Here is a 22,850-nt window from a genome sequence, read left to right as displayed (position 1 = left end):
AAATCAGCATGGCCAAAATGGAAAACCTTGAAAATGGGGGGAAAAAAACTAATACTTGTCCCTCCATTCTACCATTAGCATTAATCTTTCTGGCCACCTTTTCCTAGACATGTTATTTGTTACCTGTCTAGTTTTCTTTTGTGTCTTATCAAAAAAAATCATAACTGTTCAGGTAAAATATATTTTCTTTAAGTTACTTTGTGTGTTTGTGTCAAAAGTTTCTAGGCTTGTGTACATCTATACATCCAGAAGGTTACCAAGATCGGGAAATAATGTTGCTGATTTTAATGTTGTTTAAAATGAGTTTGGAAAAACAGCTGACACAGATTCCTCTAGTAGACTTTCAGAGCCTCCTGATAAACCTGATGAAAAATATCAGAGATTGGAACACAAAGGTAACATTACTAAAATTACATTACATCAGTATTGTCTTTTTGTAAATCATTAAAATTTGACTCCTGCAGTACATGTAGAAATTGTATTTAATGGGGTTGGAGGTATGGCTCAGTTGGTAGAACACCAGCCAATGAGCAAAAGCATCAGGTAACAAGTTTGAGTTCCCATCTCAGACCAAAAAAAAAATAAGGTATATTTAAGTTCAGCTAAGATCTTTGGAAGATAAAAAGAGAACTTGGGGAAATATTGGGGGCAGGAGGAGTTTGTTTGGTGCCAATTCTGGGCCTTGAATTCAGGGCCCTGGGTGCTGTCCCTGAATTGTTGTTTTTTTGTTTTTTTGTTTTGCTCAAGGCTGAGCTCTGCTACTTGAGCCACAACTCCACATCTGGCTTTTTGGTGGTTAATTGGAGATAGGAGTCTCATAGACATTCCTGCCCAGTCTAATGCTCATATTTCAGTCTCCTGAGTGGGATTACAGACATGAGCTATCTGTACCTAGTGGTATTGTAATTTTTTTAATAATTGTTTTGTTTTGTCAGTCGTGGGGCTTGAACTCTGGGCTTGGGCACTGTCCCTGCACTCTTCAGCTCAAGGCCAGCGCTCTACCACTTGAGCCAAGCTCCATTTCTGGTTTTCTAGAGGTTTATTGGAGATAAGAGTCTCACCGAGTTTCTTGCCCGGGCTGGCTTTGAACTGAGATCCTCAGATCTCAGCCTCCTGAGTAGCTAGGATTATAGGCATGAGCCACCGGCACCCAGCTTCAATAATTTTTAATACCAGTCTTTTCTAAGGTTACAGGTAATCCACAAAGTGGAAATTACTGAACTAAGAGGGTTATTCATTTATAGTAGATAACATTATGGATTTACTGTCAATTAAGTATTTGTGTAAGTGCTAGAGATTCAACTGTGAAAAGGACTGTGTCCTTGCCCTCATGTGGCTTTCATCCTACTTAGGTGATAAGTAGATGTAGATTTTAGTAACATATCAAGTGTGATTAGGTGCAACATAGAAAAGTAAAGTAGGACAAGTGAGGCACCATTGATTTGCACCTGTAATCCTAGCTACTCAGGAGCTTGAGATCTGAAGATCTTGGTTCAAAGTCAGCCCTGTCAGGAATGTCTGTGAGACTCTTTATCTCCAATTAACCACCAGAAAACTGGAAGTGGTGCTGTGGCTCAAGTGGTAGAGTACTCACCTTGAGCTGAAGGGACAGCGTCTAAGCCCAGAGTTTAAGCTCCACAACTGACAACAAAAAAAAAAGTAAAGTAGGACATGGGAAGAGAAAAGTAGTAAGGCAAGAATGCCATGTTATTTCATACAAAAAAACCTTTCTGACGTTGTATCTAAGTAGACACTTAAATGAAGTGATAATATGAGTCATATCTACAGCCAGAATATGAGTTGTACTTCCATAGCCATATGGAGAGTAAACATGTATAGTTTTTATTAGGCCTTTTAAAAGATTTTATTATTTTTAATGGAAAGTTTAAAACATACACAGAAGTATGGAGGAGTATGAGAAACCCTTAGGAACTGTCACCTAGCTTCAAATGTTTTCCAGTCATAATCCTCTTGTTGATTTCATCCCTATATTTCCTTCCTCTATTTTATCAGATTTTTTTTTTTGGTGGGGAGGGTTATGTGTGTGTGTGTATGTCAGTCTTGGGACTTGACCTCAGAGCAGGGCATTGAAATCAGGGCCTGGGTGCTGTTAATAAGCTTTTGTGCTCAAGGATAGCACCACTTTGAGCTACAACTCCATTTCCAGCCTTTTAGTAGTTAAGAGATAGGAGTCTCACTGAATTTCCTGTCCAAGCTGCCTTTGAACCACATCCTCAAATCTTAGCCTCCTGTTTACAAGCATGAGCTACCAGGGCCTGGCATCATCAGATTATTTCGGAACCCCACTGCTAGACTTTTAAAATACTGGAATCAGGGTTGGTAGAGTGTTAGCCAATGAGGGAAAGCATCCAAGTACCAAGTTTGAGTCCATGTCTCGGACCTTAAAAAACCAGAAAAGAAAAGGAATAAAAATTCTGGAATTGTCAGGCGCCAGTTGCTCACACCTGTAATCCTTGCTACTTAGGCTGTGATTCTGAGAATCTAGGTTGGAAAGCCAGCCTGGGCTGGAAAGTCTACAAGACTCTTATCTCCATTTAACCACCAAAAAAATAGCCAGAAGTAGAGCTGTAGCTTAAGTGGTAGAGCATTAGCTTTGAGCACAAAAGCTCAGGGACAGCACCTAGACTCTTGAGTACAAGCCCCTGGACTGGCACAGAAAGGAAATAGTAGAATAGGGAAAGGTGTGGTTTAAGTGGTAGAGCATCTGTGTGGCAACCATAGGCCCTTGAGTTCAAAGTCTAGTGCTTCCACTATCCCTCCAGAACCCTCCCAAAAAATACTAGAGCCCAGGCACTCAAAAGACAAAACTGGCACCAGTGGCTCACATCTGTAATCTTGGTTATCCAGAATGCTGAGATCTGAGGATTACTGTTCAAAGCCAACCCAGGCAGAAGAGTCCTAGAGATTCTGATTCTAATTAACCAACAAAATCCCATCCTGACTTAAGTGGAACAGCAGCACCCATGAGCACAAAATCAAACAAATGTGCCAACTGAGATTGGGAGGTCCTGAGATCAAGCCTTACTTCGTATAAGCACCAAAATAAAAAGGTGGAGGAGCCAGGCGCCTGGTGGCTCATGCTGGTAATCCTAGCTACTCAGGAGGCTAAGATCTGAGGATCGTGGTTCAAAACCAGCCCGGGAAGAAAAGTCTCCATGAGACTCTTATCTCCAATTAACTACCAGAAAACTGGAAGTAGCACTGTGGCTCTAGTGGTAGAGCACTCACCTTGCGCTGAAGAATGCAAGGACAAAGCTGGGCACTGGTGGCTCACGCCTGTAATCCTAGCTACTCAGGAGGCTGAGATCTGAGGATCGCGGTTCAAAGCCAGCCCAGGCAGGAGAGACCGTGAGACTCCTATCTCCAATAAACCACCAGAAAACCGGAAGTGGCGCTGTAGCTCAAGTGGTAGAGCGCTCGCCTTGAGCTGAAGAGCTGAGGGACAGCACCCAGGCCCAGAGTTCAAACCCCACGACCGACAAAAAAAAAAAAAAAAAAAAAGAATGCAAGGACAGTGCCCAGGGCCAGAGTTCAAGCCCTGCAACTGACAAAAAAAAAAAAAAAAGGTGGAGGGAAATAGGATCCCTAAAGTACAAAAATTCTAGATCAGGAACTTACATGATTATATGTGACTCTCATACTTAGAAAGTGGTATTTGTGTTTATTTTACTTTTTTTTTTTTTTTTTTGTCGGTCGTGGGGCTTGAACTCTGGGCCTGGGTGCTGTCCCTCAGCTCTTCAGCTCAAGGCGAGCGCTCTACCACTTGAGCTACAGCGCCACTTCCGGTTTTCTGGTGGTTTATTGGAGATAGGAGTCTCACGGTCTCTCCTGCCCGGGCTGGCTTTGAACCGCGATCCTCAGATCTCAGCCTCCTGAGTAGCTAGGATTACAGGCGTGAGCCACCAGCGCCCGGCTTTACTTTATTTTTCTAAGAGGAACCATTTAAATATATAGAGATAATGTAAGATAAACAATCTATATTGTATATATTTAACAATTTTTAGACTCCATATATCTTGAAAAAAACTTGTGTTCCATTTTGTTAGTGCTTCCATTATTAAAGGAAGGAAGATGTAGATTTGATGTCTTCTTTTTAAAAGAAAATCTTTCATTTTTTTTTCTTTCTTTTTTTTAATTACAGATGCATGAACTCTGTCTGGGCATAAATGAACTCTCCAGTCATCCACACAACCTTTTGTGGTTGGTACAGCTAGTTCCTAACTGGACATCACGTGGAAGGTATAGGAAAATGAGATATGTATCAAGAAAAATTTTATAATGTTTAATGAAATGCTCTTAGATCATTTATTTAAATTCATAATTTTGTAACTTTTTTTGCTGAAATAAGATCTTGCTTCATAACCCATATTGGCTTAGAACTTGCTATATAACCCAAGTTAACCCCAAACACCTGGTCCTTCTGCTTCAGATTCTCAAATGCTAGGGTTACAAGTTTGCATCACCAAGTCAGTCCACTCATTTTTTTTATTGATTTTTTGTTCCAGTACTGAGGTTTGAACTCAGGGCCTGGGTACTGTCCCTGAACTTTTTTGCTTGAGCCATAGATCCACTTCAGGCTTTCAGGTTTTAATTGGAAATGAGTCTCATGGCAGGCTGGCTTCAAACCCCTATCAGTTCAAAGTTAGATCAAAGCCTTTTATTTCCTTAACTATCTATCTATCTATCTATCTATCTATCTCTATCTACCTACCTACCTATCTATCTGTCTGGATGGCCTGATTCTGATTCTTCAGATCATATTATTTGTTGTTATTTATTTTAAAAAGTTAAAAATTTAAGCCAAGCACCATTGACTCACACCTTTAATCTTAGCTTCCCAGGAAGCTTTGATCTGAAGAACACTGTCCAAAGTCACCCTGGGCAGAAAAGTCCACAAGACTCTTTTTTTTTTGGGGGGGGGGGGAGCAGTCATGGGGCTTGAACTCTGGGCTTGGGCGCTGTCACTTCCGGTTTTCTAGTGGTTTATGGGAGATAAGAATCTCACGGATTTTCCTGTCCAGGCTGGCTTTGAACCTCGATCCTCAGATCTCAGCCTCCTGAGTAGCTAGGATTACAGGTGTGAGCAACAGGGAGCCTGGCTTCCACAAGACTCTTATCTCCAGTAAACTACTCAGAAAAAGCTGAAAGTGGTACTATAGTATAGCTCAAGTGGTAGGCTAGTGAACAAAAGAAACTTGGACAAAGAAACTCAGGGACAGAGCCTAGGCCCAGAAATTAAATTTGTATTTCACAGTTGTGAAGACTAGAAGTTTAGGATTAGAATATATTCTGATGAAGTATTTCTTCCAGGTTGGAGAGCCACCAGTGCCTGGCTCTTGACTTTTGAGTTTATATGATAACAAAACAATATAGGTGACACATACCCTAAAAATGAATTCATTTTCTTTCTTAAGCAGAGAACTTAATTGTTCCAGCAATAAAATAGAATACTTTGTATTAGTAAATTAGCAAGATTTAAAAAAAAAAAAAGAGGTAAGGGATCTTGCTAATTTACTTAGCTTTAAGCAATTCTGACATCATGTTCAATTTTCTTTTTTTTCTTCCAGTCCTGGGCTTGAACTCAGAGCCTGGGCACTGTCCATGAGCTTTTGCTCAAGTCTAGCACTATACCACTTAAGCCATAGTGCTCTTTCCAGCTTTTTCTGCTTATGTAGTACTGAGGAATTTAACCCAGGGCTTCATACATGCTAGGCAAACACACTAAATCACATTCCCAGCCCTGTACAAATATTTTACATAAAAATCTATACCACTCTTCAGTAGTTGGTTCTTATACAGCCTTTTTTTTTTTTTGGAACATTGCCTGTATTTCAAATTAGAACTAGAAGAACTTTTGGCTTGTTTATTTACATTCCAAGGAATATTAAGCTGAGTTCTAAATAGTTTTAAATTATAATTCCAGGCAACTGAGACAGTGTCTAAGTCTAGTGATTATTTCAAAGCTTTTGGAGGAGAAACCTGAAGATGTCCCTAATGCCAGTAATCTGCAGGTATGAATATACTTTTACTTTTAATAAATGGGAGAGGTAGTGAAATGTAGAGAAAATTGATAAATCCTAATCAAAACTTCTGAGGTTAAATCTCAGCTTTCAGCCATGTAATTCATGTAATTGTGTGTGCGTGCGTGTGTGTGCGTGTGTGTGTGTGTGTGCGCGCGCGCGCGCTGAGTCTTGAACTCAGAGCCTGGTGCTTTTGCTCAGTTTTTTAACTTATATTGGTATTATACCACTTGGACCACATTTCGAATTCAGGCTTTTTGCTAGGTAATTGAAGATAATAGTCTTTTGGATTTGTCTACCAATACTAGCTTCTCATCTTTTTCATGGTACTTAACCACATCTAGTTTCTTCATCTGTGAAATGAAGATGGTAATCCTTTTACAATAAATATAAGATGGATGTGGATAGTCAGATAAATTAATGAATAAATTCTTGGAAAAGCCATGTTACTATATTGAATGAGATTATTAGTTCAGTTTATCAAGTTTAGTAGTATTATGACATTAGAAAATCCAGAGCTATTACATTTATTAACTATCTTGTACCTATTTTGATGTTGAGTGGTCTTTTTAGATCATAGAACTTAGATGTGATTTACCTCCAATACTTACTCAGTTTGAATATATCACTATTAACATATGCTGTGGAAACTACTCGGAGATGTTGATAGGATTCAAAGATCTACTCTTAGTTTGATTCAGAAAGTCAACATAGAACCTGATCTGTGTGCCTGTGTTGTTCTTATTTGAGTAGCAATTGAGTACAAGATTCTCCATTATAGATCCTGGGAATAAATTAAAATATTGAAAAATTAAAAGATTAGAGATCTGCCTTTGCATAATCTAGTGATTGTAACAAAATAAAATCACCACTGAGGGTTAACTAGTATAGTAAAAACAATATTAGAAGTAAGTATAAGATGCTGCAGGACAAAAGATAAATGGGATGGCTTTTTTTTACTCCAGGTTGAAGTAGATTTGATTCTAGAAATACGAACCACCAAAGTAGCAAATTGTTCTCAATTCTTGCAGGGATACTCACTGCCTTTAAGAGATGAAGATAGGATTTCTGCTTTTTTTTCTTTTTTTTCTTTTTTTTTTTTTTTGGCCAGTCCTGGGTCTTGAACTCAGGGCCTGAGCACTGTCCTTGAGTTTCTTTTGCTCAAGGCTTGCACTCTACCACTTGAGCCACAGCGCTATTTTGGGGTTTTCTGTTCATGTGGTACTGAGGAATGGAACCCATAGCTTCATGCATGCAAGGCAAGCACTCTACCACTAAACCACCTTGTCAGCCCTGCAATTTACTTCTTAGCTGTTCTCTATTCTTTTTTTGTGTGGCTAGTACCAGAGCTAGAACTTAGGCCTGAGCACTGTTGCTGATTGCTCAAGGCTAGTGCTCTACTACTTGTTTTTGTTGGTTTACTAGAATAAGAGTCTCACAGATTTTTCTGCCAGGGTTTATTTTGAACTACCATCCTCCTATCTCAGCCTCCTGAGAGGGTAGGGTTACAGGCATGAGCCAATAGACCCAAGACTCTTCTCTCTTCTCATTACCTTTTCCTTTTGAATGAGTAACTCCTCAGGCTTACTACTTTATATTCAAATTACACAGATTAGATGTAATTTTTTTTTCTATCCACCTTTTTTTTTTTTTTTTTTGTATGTGTACTATATCGGAGCTTTAATTCAAGGCCTCAAACTTTTGCTGGGCTTTCTTTAGAACTTACACTGGTTCTACCACTTGAGCCACAACTCCAGCCTTACCCAGTTGCTTACAGTGCTTCTTTCCACAATTCAGTGATTTACATCCACAAGGAAATTCAATTGTGTTTGTTTTCAACTAAATTTCAGAGAAAGCATTTCCTTGACCTTAGCTGAATGGTTTGGTCTGCTAAGCATTTATACTAAATCTTTAACTAGAAAACAATTGAAGGGGCTGGGAAGGTGGCTTAGTGGTAGAGCGCTTGCCTTGCATGCCTGAGGCCCTGGGTTCGATTCCTCAGCACCACATAAGCAAAAAGGAAAAAAAAAGCCGGAAGTGGCGCTGTGGCTCAAGTGGTAGAGTGCTAGCCTTGTTGAAGAGCTGAGGGACAGCGCCCAGGCCCAGAGTTCAGGCCCCACGACCGGACCCAAAAAAAAAAAAAAAAACAGCTAAAAAGGTCAAGGTAGAATGTACAGACTGGACAACTAGCCCAAGAAAAAGCAACTATAGAATCCTGGCATTATTGGCTCACTCCTGTAATCCCAGCAACTCAGGAGGTTCAAAGCCAGCCTGTGCAGGAAAGTTTGAGACCTTTTTATCTCCAATTAACCACCAGAATACCAGAAATGGTGCTATGACTCAAGTGGTAGAGTACTGGCCTTGAGCAAAAGAGCTCAGGGACAGTGCCCAGGCGCTGAGTTAGTTCAATCCCAAGACTGACAAGAAAAGAAAAGAAAATACTTAGTATTGTTCATTGTCTCCTTTTTCTTTGTTAGATCTCAGTCCTACATCGATATCTAGTACAAATGAAGCCTTCTGATTTGTTAAAGAAAATGGTCTTGAAGAAAAAGGCTGAACAACCAAATGGCATTATTGATGACAGTCTTCATCTAGAACTTGAAAAGCAGGTATTCAGCTCTAGATTTCAAAGGAGTAAATGTTACTGCTGTCATGAAATTCTTCAATAAACTTAACAATGCAGAGTTCAGGTAAAAAAGGACAGTTGTTGGTAATTGAGGACCAAAATGATGTTTGTATTTGGATGATTTTGTACTAGGACAGTTACGAAAATTAAAATCAAAGTCTGATTTAAATGTGTTGTTTTTCCTTTCTTGCCAGCTCAGTTCTTTATCATTCCTTGGCAACTTCCTGTAGGTAAACTGAGATGATACTTATGCTAGCTAAACAATGAATATTAATTTTACCATTTCTTCAATAGGCATATTACCTGACCTACGTTCTTCTTCATTTAGTTGGTGAAGTTAGTTGTTCTCATTCTTTTTCTTCTGGACAACGGGTAGGTAATTTTCAGCTATTTTATATAGGTGTTATGGATGGAATGAATGGACAAGTTTTAGGAAAAAACTCAATAAAAGTTAGCTGATTTTGGGGCTGGGAAGGTGGCTCAGTGGTGGAGCGCTTGCCTTGCATGCCTGAGGCCCTGGGTTCGATTCCTCAGCACCACATAAGCAAAAAGAAAAAAAAGCCGGAAGTGGCGCTGTGGCTTAAGTGGTAGAGCGCTAGCCTTGAGCTGAAGAGCTGAGGGACAGCACCCAGGCCTAGAGTTCAAGCCTCACGACCGGACCCCCTCCCCCCCCCCCCAAAAAAAAAAAGTTAGCTGATTTTGCTATAGAAATCCCAGTATGCTCTAGAAAAAAGGGTATCATAGTGATTTTTTTAAGTGCTTTGTTTTTTAATGTTTTGGGTTGAAACAGTGCCTTGGTTCTGTAACCAAAGCTAGCCTTAACCTCTTAATTCCCTGCCCCACCCTCCCAGATTCTAGGTTTACATGCATGCATTGCCATGCCAGCTTTAATACAAAGTAGTGGTTTGTTTTTGTGTTTGTATGTTGATCGTAGAGGGTTTTGTTTTGTTTTGTTTTGTTTTTTCATTGTGAAAATGCCATACAGAGGGGTTACAATTACATGGGTAATCCCAGAGTTTGAACTGAGCACCCTTAACTCATGCTTAGCTTTTTTGCTCAAGGTTAGCGTTCTACCATTTGGGCCACACCTCTATATCCTGCTTTTTTTTTTTTTTTTTTTTTTTACTGGTTAATTGGAGATGAGAGCCTCATGGATTTGTCTACCCAAGTTGGCTTCAAACTGCAATCCTCAGATATCATCCTCCTGAGTAGTTAGGTTACCAGATGTGAGCCACTAGTGCCTGGCTTTGTTTTTTTCTTTATACTGCTAGGATCAGAACTCAAGGTCTCATACTTTCTAGGCAGGTATTCTTAACCACATAAGCCATCTGTTAGCCCTTGTTGCTTTGGTTATTTTTGAGAATAGGGTCTCAATTTATTCCTGAACCATCCTGTTGGTTTGTTGGTTGGGTTGGGTTGGTTTGGTTTGGTTGGTTGATTGGGTGGTTGGTTGGTTTTCTTTTTTTTTTTTTTTTTTTTTGGTCGTGGGGCCTGAACTCTGGGCCTGGGTGCTGTCCCTCAGCTCTTCAGCTCAAGGCAAGCGCTCTACCACTTGAGCTACAGCGCCACTTCCGGTTTTCTGGTGGTTTATTGGAGATAGGAGTCTCACGGTCTCTCCTGCCCGGGCTGGCTTTGAACCGAGATCCTCAGATCTCAGCCTCCTGAGTAGCTAGGATTACAGGCGTAAGCGGTTGGTTGGTTTTCTGAGACAGTATCTCACTATACTTGGTTCATGCTCCCAATCCTCTTGTTTCCTGCTTTCCAAATAGGATCGCAGGCATGCCCCACAACACTTTACTTCTATTTTTATTATTTGTGACTTACATTCATTTCACTTTGAAAGTATTATCACTTCTGTCAAGTAACTGTAGTATTTCAGAACCTTTATTGATGAACATTACATTTTTTTGTATATACTAATATACTTACTTGTATCTCTACCTGTTTGTGTAAGCATATCTGTAGGGCAAACTCCTAGAATTTCTAGTCAAATCCTTAGAGTTAAATATCTAGGTATAAAGATATTTAAATTTTCAGTTAGTAAAAATATAGCTATTGGACTGGGAAGGTGGCTCAGTGGTAGAGTGCTTGCCTCACATGCATGAGGCCCTGGATTTGATTCCTCAGCACCACATAAACAGAAAAGTCTGGAAGCGGTGCTGTAACTCAAGTGGTAGGGTGCTATCCTTGAGCTGAAGAGCTGAGGGACATCATCCAAGCCCAGAGTTCAGGCCCCACAATGGACAAAAAATAAAATAAAAAATTTTTAAAGGATATCTATAGTTATTATTACACTTCTCTCCCAGAAAATGTCCATTTACATTCACCAAACTATACCTCCAAAAGATAAGGCACTTAATGTTTTATATAAGTAATTATGATTCTTTATTAATAAATCCTAGACTACATACCACAACATGCTTGTTGTTCCATATTTTGAGGAGATAGATTCTAAAGGATTACTATAGCCCAGGGATTAAAGGTCAATAAAAGCAACACAGCCAGATCAAATATCAAAAACAAAAGTGGCCAGGCACCAGTGGCTCACACCTGTAATCCTAGCTACTTAGATGTTGAAGATGGAGGATCACAGTTCAAAGCTAGCCTGGGGAATGGGAAAGTGTCTCAGTGGCAGAGCGCTTGCCTTGCATGCTCGAGGCCCTGGGCTCGATTCCTCAGCACCACATAAGAAAAAAGCGAGGAGCTGGGCGCTGGTGGCTCACGCCTGTAATCCTAGCTACTCAGGAGGCTGAGATCTGAGGATCTCGGTTCAAAGCCAGCCCGGGCAGGAGAGACCGTGAGACTCCTATCTCCAATAAACCACCAGAAAACCGGAAGTGGCGCTGTAGCTCAAGTGGTAGAGCGCTTGCCTTGAGCTGAAGAGCTGAGGGACAGCGCCCAGGCCCAGAGTTCAAGACCCACGGCTGACAAAAAAAAAAAAAAGAAAAAAGCGAGGGCTGGGAAGGTAGCTCAGCGGTAGAGTGCATGCCTTGCAAGCATGAGGCCCTGGGTTCGATTCCTCAGCACCACATAAACAGAAAAAGCCGGAAGTGGCACTGTGGCTCCAGTGGTAGAGTGAGGGACAGCGCCCAGACCCAGAGTTCAGGCCCCATGACCGGCAAAAAAAAAAAAAAAGAAAGAAAGAAAAAAGCGAGAAGTGGCATTGTGGCTCAAGTGGTAGAGCACTAGCCTTGAGCTCAAGAGCTGAGGGGCAGTGCCCAGGCCCAGAGATCAGGCCCCATGACTGGACCCCCCCCCCAAAAAAAAAAAAAGCTAGCCTGGGCAGGGAAGTCTATGAGACTCTGATCTCCAGTTAACCACCAAAAAGCTGGAAGTGGAGCTGTGGTCCAAGTGGTAGCACCCTAGCCTTGAACAAAAAGGCTTAGGGACAGTGCCCAGGTGTGAATTCAACCTCTAGGACCAGCAGGGGAAGAAAAAAGTGGGATGCGGTGGCATGTGCCTTTAATCTCAGCTACTTAGGATGTAGGAAGAGAAGGACTACAGTTAAAAATTAGCCTGGGATGGGCTGGGAAAGTGGCTCAGTGGTAGAGTGCTTGCCTTGCATGCATGAGGCCCTGGGTTCGATTCCTCAGCACCACATAAGAAAAAAGAAAAAAGCCAGAGGTGGCGCTGTGGCTCAAGTGGTAGAGCGCTATCCTTGAGCTGAAGAGCTGAGGGACAGTGCCCAGGCCCAGAGTAAAGGCCCGACGACCGGCCAAAAAAAAAAAAAAAATTAGCCTGGGCTGCTGGGTACCAGTGGCTCATGCCTGTAATTCTAGCTACTCAGGAGGCTGAGATCTGAGGATTGTACTTTGAAACCAGCCCAGGCAGAAGAGTTCCTGTGAGACTCTTATCCTCCAATTAACCACTCAAAAATCAGAAGTGGCGCTGTAGGTCAAATAGAACACTAGCCTTGAGTACAAAGAGGCTAAGGAACAGCACCAAGGCCCTAAGTTCAAGTCCCACAACTGACCAAAAAAAAAAAAATTTAGCCCAGGCAAAAGTTAGTGAAACCCTGTCTCTAAATGAGGTATTGTATAGTATATACCTATGGTTCCAGCTACCTAGGAGCTGGTAGTAGGAAGATTGAAGTTCAAGGTTAGGACAGCTCTATCAAAGTTAGTGAGAAACACAAAATAAAAGGACATAGGGGTGTTGATGAAGTGGTAAAGAGCACCTGCCTAGCAAGCTTGAGGCCCTGAGTTTAATCCTCAATACTACTATCAACATCATAAAAGGATACAATTACAAGCCATAAAATAATAAATCATTTTAAAACTAAGCTGTTTTTATACAGCAAAAAAAATAGCTATTAGAATATTCTATTAGAAAATATGTTTGAGGAAGGACTCTTCAAATTTCTGAGTACATCATAACCTAGTTTGTGACTTAATGGCACAATGGAAAGCAATTTTTATTTTTATGTTTTTATTTTGTCTTATGGTACTATGAAAAACAAGCCTGGAAATTGAACCCAGGGCATCTTATATGCTAATCAAGTGCTCTATTGACTAGGTACATCCACCACCAATCTACATCCTTAACCCTGTGGGTTTGTAGTGTGTTGCTATTGTGGTTTATAAGACATGGTCTCTGTCTTTTTTGTTTTTGTTTTTGGTCTTGGGGCCTGAACGCTAGGCCTGGGTGTTGTCCCTCAGCTCTTCAGCTCAAGGCTAGCCCTCTTATCACTTGAGCCACAGCACCACTTATGGCTTTTTCTGCTTACGTGGTGCTGAGGAATTGAACCCAGGGCTTGCATATAAGGCAAGCACTTTACCACTGAGCCACCTTCCCAACTCCAGACTCCATATCTTGTCAGAATGATTTCAAATTTCTGGACTACATACTTAGTTCCTGTGCATATATTTTAATTTCACTGACAATAAATCATAAACATTCTGTCATGGAAATATTAATAAGACAGCTGTAATTTTGGATTAACACTAGAAATTGCTAACTAGAGAATGGCAGTTTTTTTAATAGTTTATTTGTTTCAACTGTATGTTCTTTGTTAATTTGCAATGCCTCAGTTTTCCTCCATTGTCATCTGTTTTGTTTTACATAGAAACACTTCGTTCTACTTTGTGGGGCTTTGGAAAAGCATGTTAAGTGTGATATTAGGGAAGATGCAAGACTGTTTTACAGAACTAAGGTAAGCTTTGTTTTTTAATCCTGGGTTCATGAATGTTTAAAGTAGAACCAGGTGTAGTTGGTACACACCTATAATACCAACAGTTGGGAGCATAAGGTAGGTTGGATCTCAAATTCTGGGCCAACTCAGGCTACATATCAAGATCCTGGCTCAATAAACAAAACCCGGTAGCTCATGCCTATTGTCTCAGCTACTTGAGATATATGTCATCGGGATAATCATGGTTCAAGACCAGCCTATCATATGTTATTGAGACCCTATCTCAAGACTGGGTATAGTGGAATATATCTGTCATCCAACTCTGGGGGAGGTATAAAGAGAATCTCAGTTCAAACCAGTCCTGGCAAAAATACAAGTAAAACAAAAATGGCAGATGCTGGTAACTCATGCCCATAATCCTAGCTACTTAGGAAGGAGGCTAGGATCTGAGGATGGAGACTAGATCTGAGATTTAGCCCAGGCAGAAATGTCCTTGAATCAAGACTCACCATCAACAACAAAAATTATCTAGCATGGTAAAAATTGGTTTTTCTGGTAAGTTTGAGTTCTACAAACCATGTTAAACCTCTAAATATAAGATAAATAGCATTCATAAAACTTTGCAAAAGCTGGGCACCAGTGGCTCACGCCTGTAATCCTAGTACTCAGGAGGCTGAGATCTGAGGATCACGGTTCAGAGCCAGTCCAGGCAGGAAAGTCCATGAGACTCTTATCTCCAATAACCACTAGAAAAACCAGAAGTGGCGCTGTGGTTCAAGTGGTAGCACTTGCCTTGAGCTGAAGAGCTGAGGGATAGCGCCCAAGCCCTAAGTTCAAGCCCTAAGACCGACAAAAAAAAAAAAAAACTTTGCAAAAACACAAACAAGCCTAAACAAGTGAACTGATAATGTAGAAAGAAATTTTAAAAAAGGAAAAACATTATCTTGACCCTTTGTTTTTTGTTTGTTTTTTTGCCAGTATCAGGGCCTGGATGCTGTCCCTGAGCTCTTTTGTTCGAAGCAACCACTCTACCACTTTGAGCCAGAGCTTCCAGTTTTCTGGTAGTTAAGTCTCCCGGGCTTTCCTGCCAGCTTTGAATTGTAATCCTCAGATCTCAGCCTACTAAGCAGCTAGGATTACAGGCATGAGCCACCAGCACCCAGCTAAACCTGGCTTTTTGCTGATTAATTGGAGATAGCATCTTTTGGACTTCCTGCCCAGGCTGGCTGTGAACTTTTATCCTCCAAGTCTCAGCTTCGCTGAATAGCTAGAATTACAGTCATAAGCCACCAGTGTCCAAGTGTCTTAAGCCTTTTTAAAGATGAGATGTGGTAAAGTAGGAAGCAGCCAAAGCTTTGGGTCTTATAACAATCCACCCTTCCAATTCCTATCTGGGTGTTTATAATTCAGTAAAATATAATAGATAAACCCTTTGGAAAGTATGGATTATGTTTTTGTGGATGATTGTTAATAACTTATTAGGAAAGTTGATAAGGGTAGTTTTATTAATTTCTGTAATTTGAAAGTCTGAACATAAAATTTGAATGGCTTTTTAATTAATTTATTTATTTATTGGTCAGTCGTGGGGCTTGAACTCTGGGCCTGGGCCCTGGGCACTGTCCCTCAGCTCTTCAGCTCAAGGCGAGCGCTCTACCACTTGAGCCACAGTGCCACTTCCGGCTCTTATTGTTTATATAGGGCTGAGGAATCAAACCCAGGGCCTCATGCATGTGAGGCAAGCACTCTACCACTGAGCCACCTTCCTAGCCCTTTTTCTTTTTTTTTTTTGGGGGTCCAGTCCTGGGGCCTGAACTCTGGGCGTGGGCACTGTCCCTCAGCTCAAGGCTAGCACTCTACCACTTGAGCCATAGCGCCACTTCCGGCTTTTTTCTTTTTGCTTATGTGGTGCTGGGGAATCAGCTTTTTTCTTTTTGCTTATGTGGTGCTGGGGAATGGAACCCAGGGCCTCAGACATGCAAGGCAAGAGCTCTACCACTAAGCCACCTTCCCAGCCCTTTTTCTTTCTTGAGAGAAATCGAATTCAGTTGTTGAGCTCTGACCTTTTAGAGCTATGAGATATTTTATAGCAAGTTCTAAATTGATTGTGTGAATTAAACTTTGATCTGATCTCTTTCCTCTTGATATTTTTTAAGGTGAAAGACTTGGTTGCCAGGATACATGGAAAATGGCAGGAAATAATCCAGACCTGTCGGCCTACTCAGGTATCATTTTATTGAAGTTTTACTAAAGTTTATTAACATTTTTACTAATACTCTTCATACAGTTTTAAACAAAAGTATAACTGAGTATAATTGTTTCTGATTATCTTAAGATAAATTGAAACCCCATTATCTGATTTGTGTATATTTTCAGTTCTTGTTTTATATTCATTAATTTATTTTCAGAAGTAATTGTGCTTATTGAAAGTTACGTAGACACAATTAAAAAAAAGAAATGTTACATAACATCAAATAGATGTTATTTCATGAGCTTTTTTTTTGGCGGGGGGAGGGGGGGGTCCGGTCATGGGGCCAGAACTCTGGGCCTGGGCGCTGTCCCTCGACTTACCTCAAGGCTAGCGCTCTACCACTTGAGCCACAGCACCACTTCTGGCTTTTTTATTTTTGCCTATGTGGTGCTGAGAAATCGAACCCAGGGCCTTATGCATGCAAGGCAAGCGCTCTACCACTGAGCCACCTTCCCAGCCCCTTCATGAGCATTTTTTTTTTTTTTTTTTGTTTCCGGTCGTGGGGTCTGAACTCTGGGCCTGAGCACTATCCCTCAGCTCTTCAGCTCAAGGCTAGCGCTCTACCACTTGAGCCACAGCGCCACTTCCAGTTTTTTGCTTTTTGCTTATGTGGTGCTGAGGAATCGAACCCAGGGCCTCATGCATGCAAGGCAAGTACTCTACCACTGAGCCACCTTCCCAGCCCCTTCATGAGCATTTTTAACAGTTCTTTTAAGATAAAATATACATACATTTTACTTACCTACAGTAGATGATGGTTTTTAGTATATTCACGGTTATCATCACCACAGTCTTTCCTGCTCCCTGTTCTCCTTCATCCCCCATTCTCCAACCACTTTCATTCCCTTATATCCTGGGCAAACACTAATCTACTTTGAATAGATTTGCTAAAATATTGCTGAACAATATCCATTGTGTGGAATGCCACTTTTTAATTCGTCCACGTATTAGAAAGACATTTGACTTTCTTCTGTGAATCATTAATGCTTCCATTTATATGTTTTTGCTGGGAGTATATCTGGGAGTAGAACTGTGGGATCATCTGGTAATATATTCAGTATTTGAAGGCCCTGACCAACTGTTTCCATAGAGGCAGCACCAGGATGTGGTGTGGTACATTTTACCAGGAGATACACGAATTCAGACGTCTATACATTCTCCCCACACTTGTTACCTTGTTTATTTTTGCTGGTCCCAGGCCTGAGAACTGTCCCTAAGCCTCTTTGTGCACAAGGCTAGCACTCTATCACTTGAGCCACAGCACCACTTCCCACTTTTTCTGAGTAGTTTATTGGAGATAAGAGTCTCAAGGACTTCCCTGCCTAGGCTGCCTTTGATCCTCGATCCTCAGATCTCAGCTTCCTAACTAGCTAGGAATATAGTATCAGTGCCCACCTAGATTATTACTTTCTTGAATAAAGCCATTGTAGGAGGTGGTAAAATCTATTATTTAATTTGCATTCCCCTCATAGTCAATGATACTGAACATCATTGCTTTTTTCAGTAGAAAAAATATACACATTTTATTCAATGTTAATACTTCATTTTTCTCTTTCCTTTTTCTTCTCTACTCTTCTACTTCTCCCTGTCCCCTTCATTTGCCTCCCCCATTTTCTTCTTCCTCCTCCTTCATTTGAGACAGTGCCTCACTATATTCCCTAGACTGGTCTCAAACTCCTTGGCAAAGTGACCCTCCCTCTCAATCTTTCAAGTTCCTAGGACCACATTATCATCCTAGGGATGATAATGAGCATCCCTTAATGTGCTTATTAGCCATTTGTTTGGTTTCTTTGTTTAAGTTTTAGCAAGGATTTTAGTGTAACAGGATTAAATCGGGAAGAAATGAAGGAAACATTTCCTATACCCCATGTAGGAAATGAGTCATAGATTCCTTTGTTCTTTTTTTCTGTTTCCATTTGTTCTCTTTTTTGTGCCAGTACTGGGGCTTGAACAGAGCCTACATACCGTCCCTTAGCTTTTTCACTTAAGGCTAGTGCTCTACTTCAGCCAGAGCTCTACTTCTGGCTTGGTTAACTGGAGATAAAGAGTCTCACATCCTGCCAGGACTGGCGACCAACCATGATCCTCAGCTTCTTGAGTAGGTAGCTAGGATTACAAGGATGAGCCAGTGGGACCCAGCCTTAAAGACTCCTTTTTAGCTTCTTTAGAGAAATACTTATTATCCTTTGCCCATTTTTAAATTATGTTGTTTACGATGGAGTCACTTTTGTTTTTCTTTTATCAGTTCTGCTTTTGGTATTATATCTAAGGAGTCTTTGGACAAGAGGGCCTTTTTTTTTTTTTTTTTTTTTTTTGGTCAGTTGTAGGGCGTGAACTCAGCCTAGGCGCTGTCCCTGAGCTCCGATTCAAGGCTAACACTCTACCACTTGAGCCAGAGTTCCACTTCCAGCTTTTTCTGCTTATGTGGTGCTGAGGAACCAAACCCAAGGCCTCATGCATGCAAGGCAAGCACTCAACCACTGAGCTACCTTCCCAACCCCAAGAGGGCCATTTTTTAAAAAACAGTATTTGCTAGTAAGTTTGCCGTGCTGTTGTTTATAACTATCTGATGTAGAATTATCTAAAGTGACAGTTCTCAAATTTTAATAGACATAAAATCAACTAGGAGCGGGCTCCAGTGACTCACCCCTGTAATCCTAGCTACTCAGGAGGCTGAGATTTGAGGATCATGGTTCAAAGCCAGCCTGGGCAAGAATGTCTATGAGACTCTTATCTCCAATTCACCACCAGAAAACTGGAAGTTGTGCTGTGGCTCAAGTGGTAGAGCGTTAGCCTTGAGTTGAAAAACTCAGGGACAGTGCCCAGGCCCAGAGTTCAAGCCCTATGGCCGGCTTTAAAAAAAGATTGAACTAGGGACTTGCTGAAATGCAGATTCTAATTTATTGGGTCTAGAGTAGGATCTGAGATACTGATGCCAATACTACTGGTTTGAAGATGAAACTTTTGAATAGCCAGAGCCTAGAAATTGCTTATATTTCAGATCCAAATAATGGGAATACTAAATATTAACTAGTAAGAGCAATCTCACTTTTTAATAACATTTTTATTCTTTTGTAATTGTGCTTTTCATGAGATCCATGAGAAGTCTTTTAGAGTAGTCTTTGAGAAATTTTAAGCTCATGCTTTTTTTTTTTTTTTTTGCTGCCAGTCATGGGGCTTGAACTCAGGGCCTGGACACTTTGTCCCTAAGCTTCTTTTGCTCAAGGCTAGCACTCTACCATTTGAGCCATAGGGCCACTTCTGGTTTTTTCTGTTTATGTGGTACTGAGGAATCCAACCCAGGGCTTCATGCATGCTAGGCAAGCACTCTACCACTAAGCCACATTCCCAGCCCTTTTTTTTTTTGGTCGGTCATGTGGCTTGAACTCGGCTTGGACGCTGTCCCTCAGCTCTTCAGCTCAAGCTCTACCACTTGAGCCACAACACCACTTCCAGCTTGTTTTAATTTCTAGCCTCAGTAGATTTTTTAAGCTGGCCATCTGTGCCAGTTTGTCATAAAACAAAATAATTTAGTAATACAACTATATTAATCAGTCTTATATATTAATTAATCTCATTAAATATGTTTCTTTGTGAGTGGTTATAAGAAATACCCTAGGTTGACATTATATTCTTTTTCATTTTTCTATTTTAGGGGCAGCTTCATGACTTCTGGGTACCAGATTCTTAACAGGAGTTAAGAGCAGCAAAGATATGAACCAAGAGAAATTCATTAAGAGCCTTCCCAAGAAAAATAGAAAAGATTAGTATGGAATCCAATGGATTGATATGAGAATACACAACAAATATTCCACTTGAATGTCTAGTATAAAGCTGGTAATGAAAAAATGCCTTCTGAAGCAGATATGAAATATAAAAAGCCAAGTCTAAGGAGAGGTGGGATAGAAGCAGCTAGTAGACACTTATTTAACCTACCCTTATTAACTCTTCTTGTTAAATTATAAGCCAGTTATCTTTTTTTAGGTAGTATTTGTGGCACTTGGATAATCACAAGAACTAAGGAAGAAAAGAATTTGTATCAACTTGTGTTGAACATAGAAACAAGACAAAGTTCCTGTTAAGTTTTTACTCTTGGTTATTTTAGGAAACAAAGGGAAAGCTTAGAACAGAGTTCAGTAATTGAAATCATAGACTCTTCTATAACTCCTGTATTTTCCCCCACTATTCAAGGTTAGACATCTATTAGGTTATTAGAAAACATTTAAACAGTTAAGAAACAGAAGTTTGGTATATTGTCAAATTCCCCTAAAAGGAAGAAGTTAAGCTGTAAAGTATTGGCTATGTTTTTAAAATGCCAAAACATTCATAAGTAGTTTGTTTGGGATTTGTTTTAAATGCATATATTTTCTTAAATACTAGTTAAGTCATAGAATCTTGGGTAAATCTTAGAATTCTTCCCCCTTGTTAACTATATAACAGAAGTCTCTATTGTAAAAGCTTGAAGTTCTGGAAATTTTTCCCAAAAATTTTTTTTCCATGAGTATATAATTTCAGCAGAGATCTAGGTAGTGTTTATTCTTTGGGACACTGTGTGTGTGTGTAAGAGTGTGTGTGTGTGTGTGTGTGTGTACTTATATCTTGAAGTTGTTGCACTTGAAAACCACAGCTGCTCTAAATTCTTTTAAACACTGGAAAGCCATCCTCTGGTTTAAATGGTGGAGGGTTAGTAAAAGTGCACATATTAGTCTTATCCCAGGGGTCTTTGGAAGCTTTTGGTAGTAACGGACTCTTACTAACCAGTGGAAAAATTTTGTTGTTGACCAAGTGTCCCTTTTAGGATTTGTTTCCTGAAAGAGAAAACTATTTTTATTGTTCGTAAAATACTAGATTGGGTGACTTGCTCTTTGGAGAGCAGTCAGTGTCCAGCTATAGAAGGGGAAGATGGGATGAAGGGGAATGGATGTTTTTGGTTTGAGAGGGAAGAAAATCACTTTTGAAAACTAACTTTCTACCTCTAAATAGAGGCTTAGGAGTAAAAACCATTTTATCTTAAATTTATCATTTACTTTTGAGCTCATGTCAAGTATTGGGCAGTTAGAGATTTTATAAGTAAGATTAGATAAAGCTAGTTTGCAAGAACCCAAGCTGAATGACTCCAGGAGTCAGACCAACAAAAGTTTTATTCTGTGTTCAGTTTACTGGTAAGAATTTATCTTGATACTACCTCTCAAGGGTATTAATACAAAATGCCACTTATGGTTAAAGAGATAGATACAAAGAGTTATATTTGACAGAAAGTTTGAACTCTGGCATCTATCTGCCCAGCAATGGGGGCTTTCACTTTGTAATTTAATACTTTGTAGATACATTATTTGTGTGTAATTTTATAAGTGTTCATATTTTTCTCATTTTGCATTGTGTAAAGTGTATAAAATCTCAAAGTATAAAATACTGCTTATATTGCTTGTAATTACAGTGTGTAAATATTTTCTAATCGTGTACATTGATGGGAATAAGTGGGTTATTCAGGTTTTTTTTTTAAAGTGACCCTTTTATATTGCAGTTTCAACAGATAGATATCCATCAAATTTAAAACCACTTTGATACATTTTTATTTAGCAGTAAATAAGGGAAAAATAAACTTTTTAATTCTTTCTTCATTAGAGAAAAATACTTCATCTGTCCCTTTAAAGTAAGTGGCCAGGCGTCAGTTTAGGCCACTGTTTATGACACTGGTAGTGGTCTTCAGTCTCCAGGTCATGGTCCAGTCAGTATTTCCATTTGGATTCTCATAGAAATTATGATTCTCTTTCAGCACAAGAAACCCATGGTTTTCCTCCCAAATCAAGTATTTCCCTTCTCCCTCTTGACCCCCATGCTTTGTCTCCCTCCTGTTTTTACCCAATGAATGGGATGGTACAAGCAAGGGAAAAAATGTTCATTGCACAGAGAATGTCAGGCCACTTTTGGAACTTGACAAACAAAGCTTGCACTGAGTGGTGGTGTGTTTGGCAGTATATCTGTGCCAAAAATCACCTAGTCTAATTTTCTAGATGTGTATGTCAAACTTATTACCCTTATTGCAAGCAGAAAATTAAGGTACTTGTGTTTATGCTTTGTGTGTAACTTTGCCTTTTCTAACCTGCTTTTCTTACTGAAAATATAATTTTGCTATATCATGTTATGTGAAGAGGCTCACCATTCACAAAATGCATCTATGTAGCAGTAACGTAACATCATTTGTACATTTTCTGTCTATCTCCTGATGGCAGTGGTGCCTTTTGTCACCTTTTGGAAGGTTGGCGTTTCATTTTATTTTGAAATGCAAGTAGTAGCTTGCTTTTGACTTCACAAAAATCTCCCCAGTAAAAGATAGGTAATGATGTGTTATCATCCAGGCTCTGTTGGAGCATTTGTGTCTTTATCAAAACAGATCTTGTTGGTAGGGGCTGGCCAGTAATAATGTATGGAGTCTATAAACCAAGAGTAACGTTTGAATATAAACAATCATTTTAAGAAGTGAACCTACAAGCAACTGAGTTGGAGAATTAGGATGGCTGTGCTGGTTTGTCTCTAAGGAGGCAAGAGGTAGGAACAGAAGATGAGCACGCAGTCGTTAGTGTGGTGTTGGTGATAATTTTCTACTCGTCAGCATTGTAGGAGCATCTCATTGTGCGTTTATTTTCCCCAGGCAGTCCTGTCAACCAGTTAATCCACCAGCTCTTAGGTAGTAAATGCAGATTTCCTTTTAGTTTTTTCTTTTAAAATTTTATACTACATCTTGTTTAAAGTCCTCTGAATGTATGTGTGCGTGTTATTAAAACTGCTTTTTCTCGGTTTAAA

At 40.0% G+C, this 22,850-nt stretch overlaps 1 protein-coding gene across 4 annotated transcripts in view; it reads left to right on the top strand.

The window, feature by feature from the left end:
* The window catches only part of Slf2 (SMC5-SMC6 complex localization factor 2), a 67,798-nt gene extending 44,948 nt beyond the window's left edge, over window positions 1–22,850 (top strand). For all 4 annotated transcript variants that reach the window (XM_069995093.1, XM_069995075.1, XM_069995084.1 and 1 more), the window contains 8 exons: window positions 219–395; window positions 4,163–4,260; window positions 5,945–6,032; window positions 8,519–8,650; window positions 8,962–9,039; window positions 13,733–13,819; window positions 15,952–16,020; window positions 19,702–22,850. In XM_069995093.1, coding sequence (XP_069851194.1) covers window positions 219–395; window positions 4,163–4,260; window positions 5,945–6,032; window positions 8,519–8,650; window positions 8,962–9,039; window positions 13,733–13,819; window positions 15,952–16,020; window positions 19,702–19,737 — 765 coding nt within the window. In that variant the 3' untranslated portion in view covers window positions 19,738–22,850. The remainder of the gene's footprint in view (window positions 1–218; window positions 396–4,162; window positions 4,261–5,944; window positions 6,033–8,518; window positions 8,651–8,961; window positions 9,040–13,732; window positions 13,820–15,951; window positions 16,021–19,701) is intronic.

The sequence above is a fragment of the Dipodomys merriami genome, unplaced genomic scaffold (genome assembly GCF_024711535.1).
Source record: "Dipodomys merriami isolate MVZ:Mamm:240054 unplaced genomic scaffold, mDipMer1.0.p SCAF_102, whole genome shotgun sequence".
NCBI lineage: Eukaryota > Metazoa > Chordata > Mammalia > Rodentia > Heteromyidae > Dipodomys > Dipodomys merriami.
This window is presented reverse-complemented; position numbering and strand designations above follow the sequence as displayed.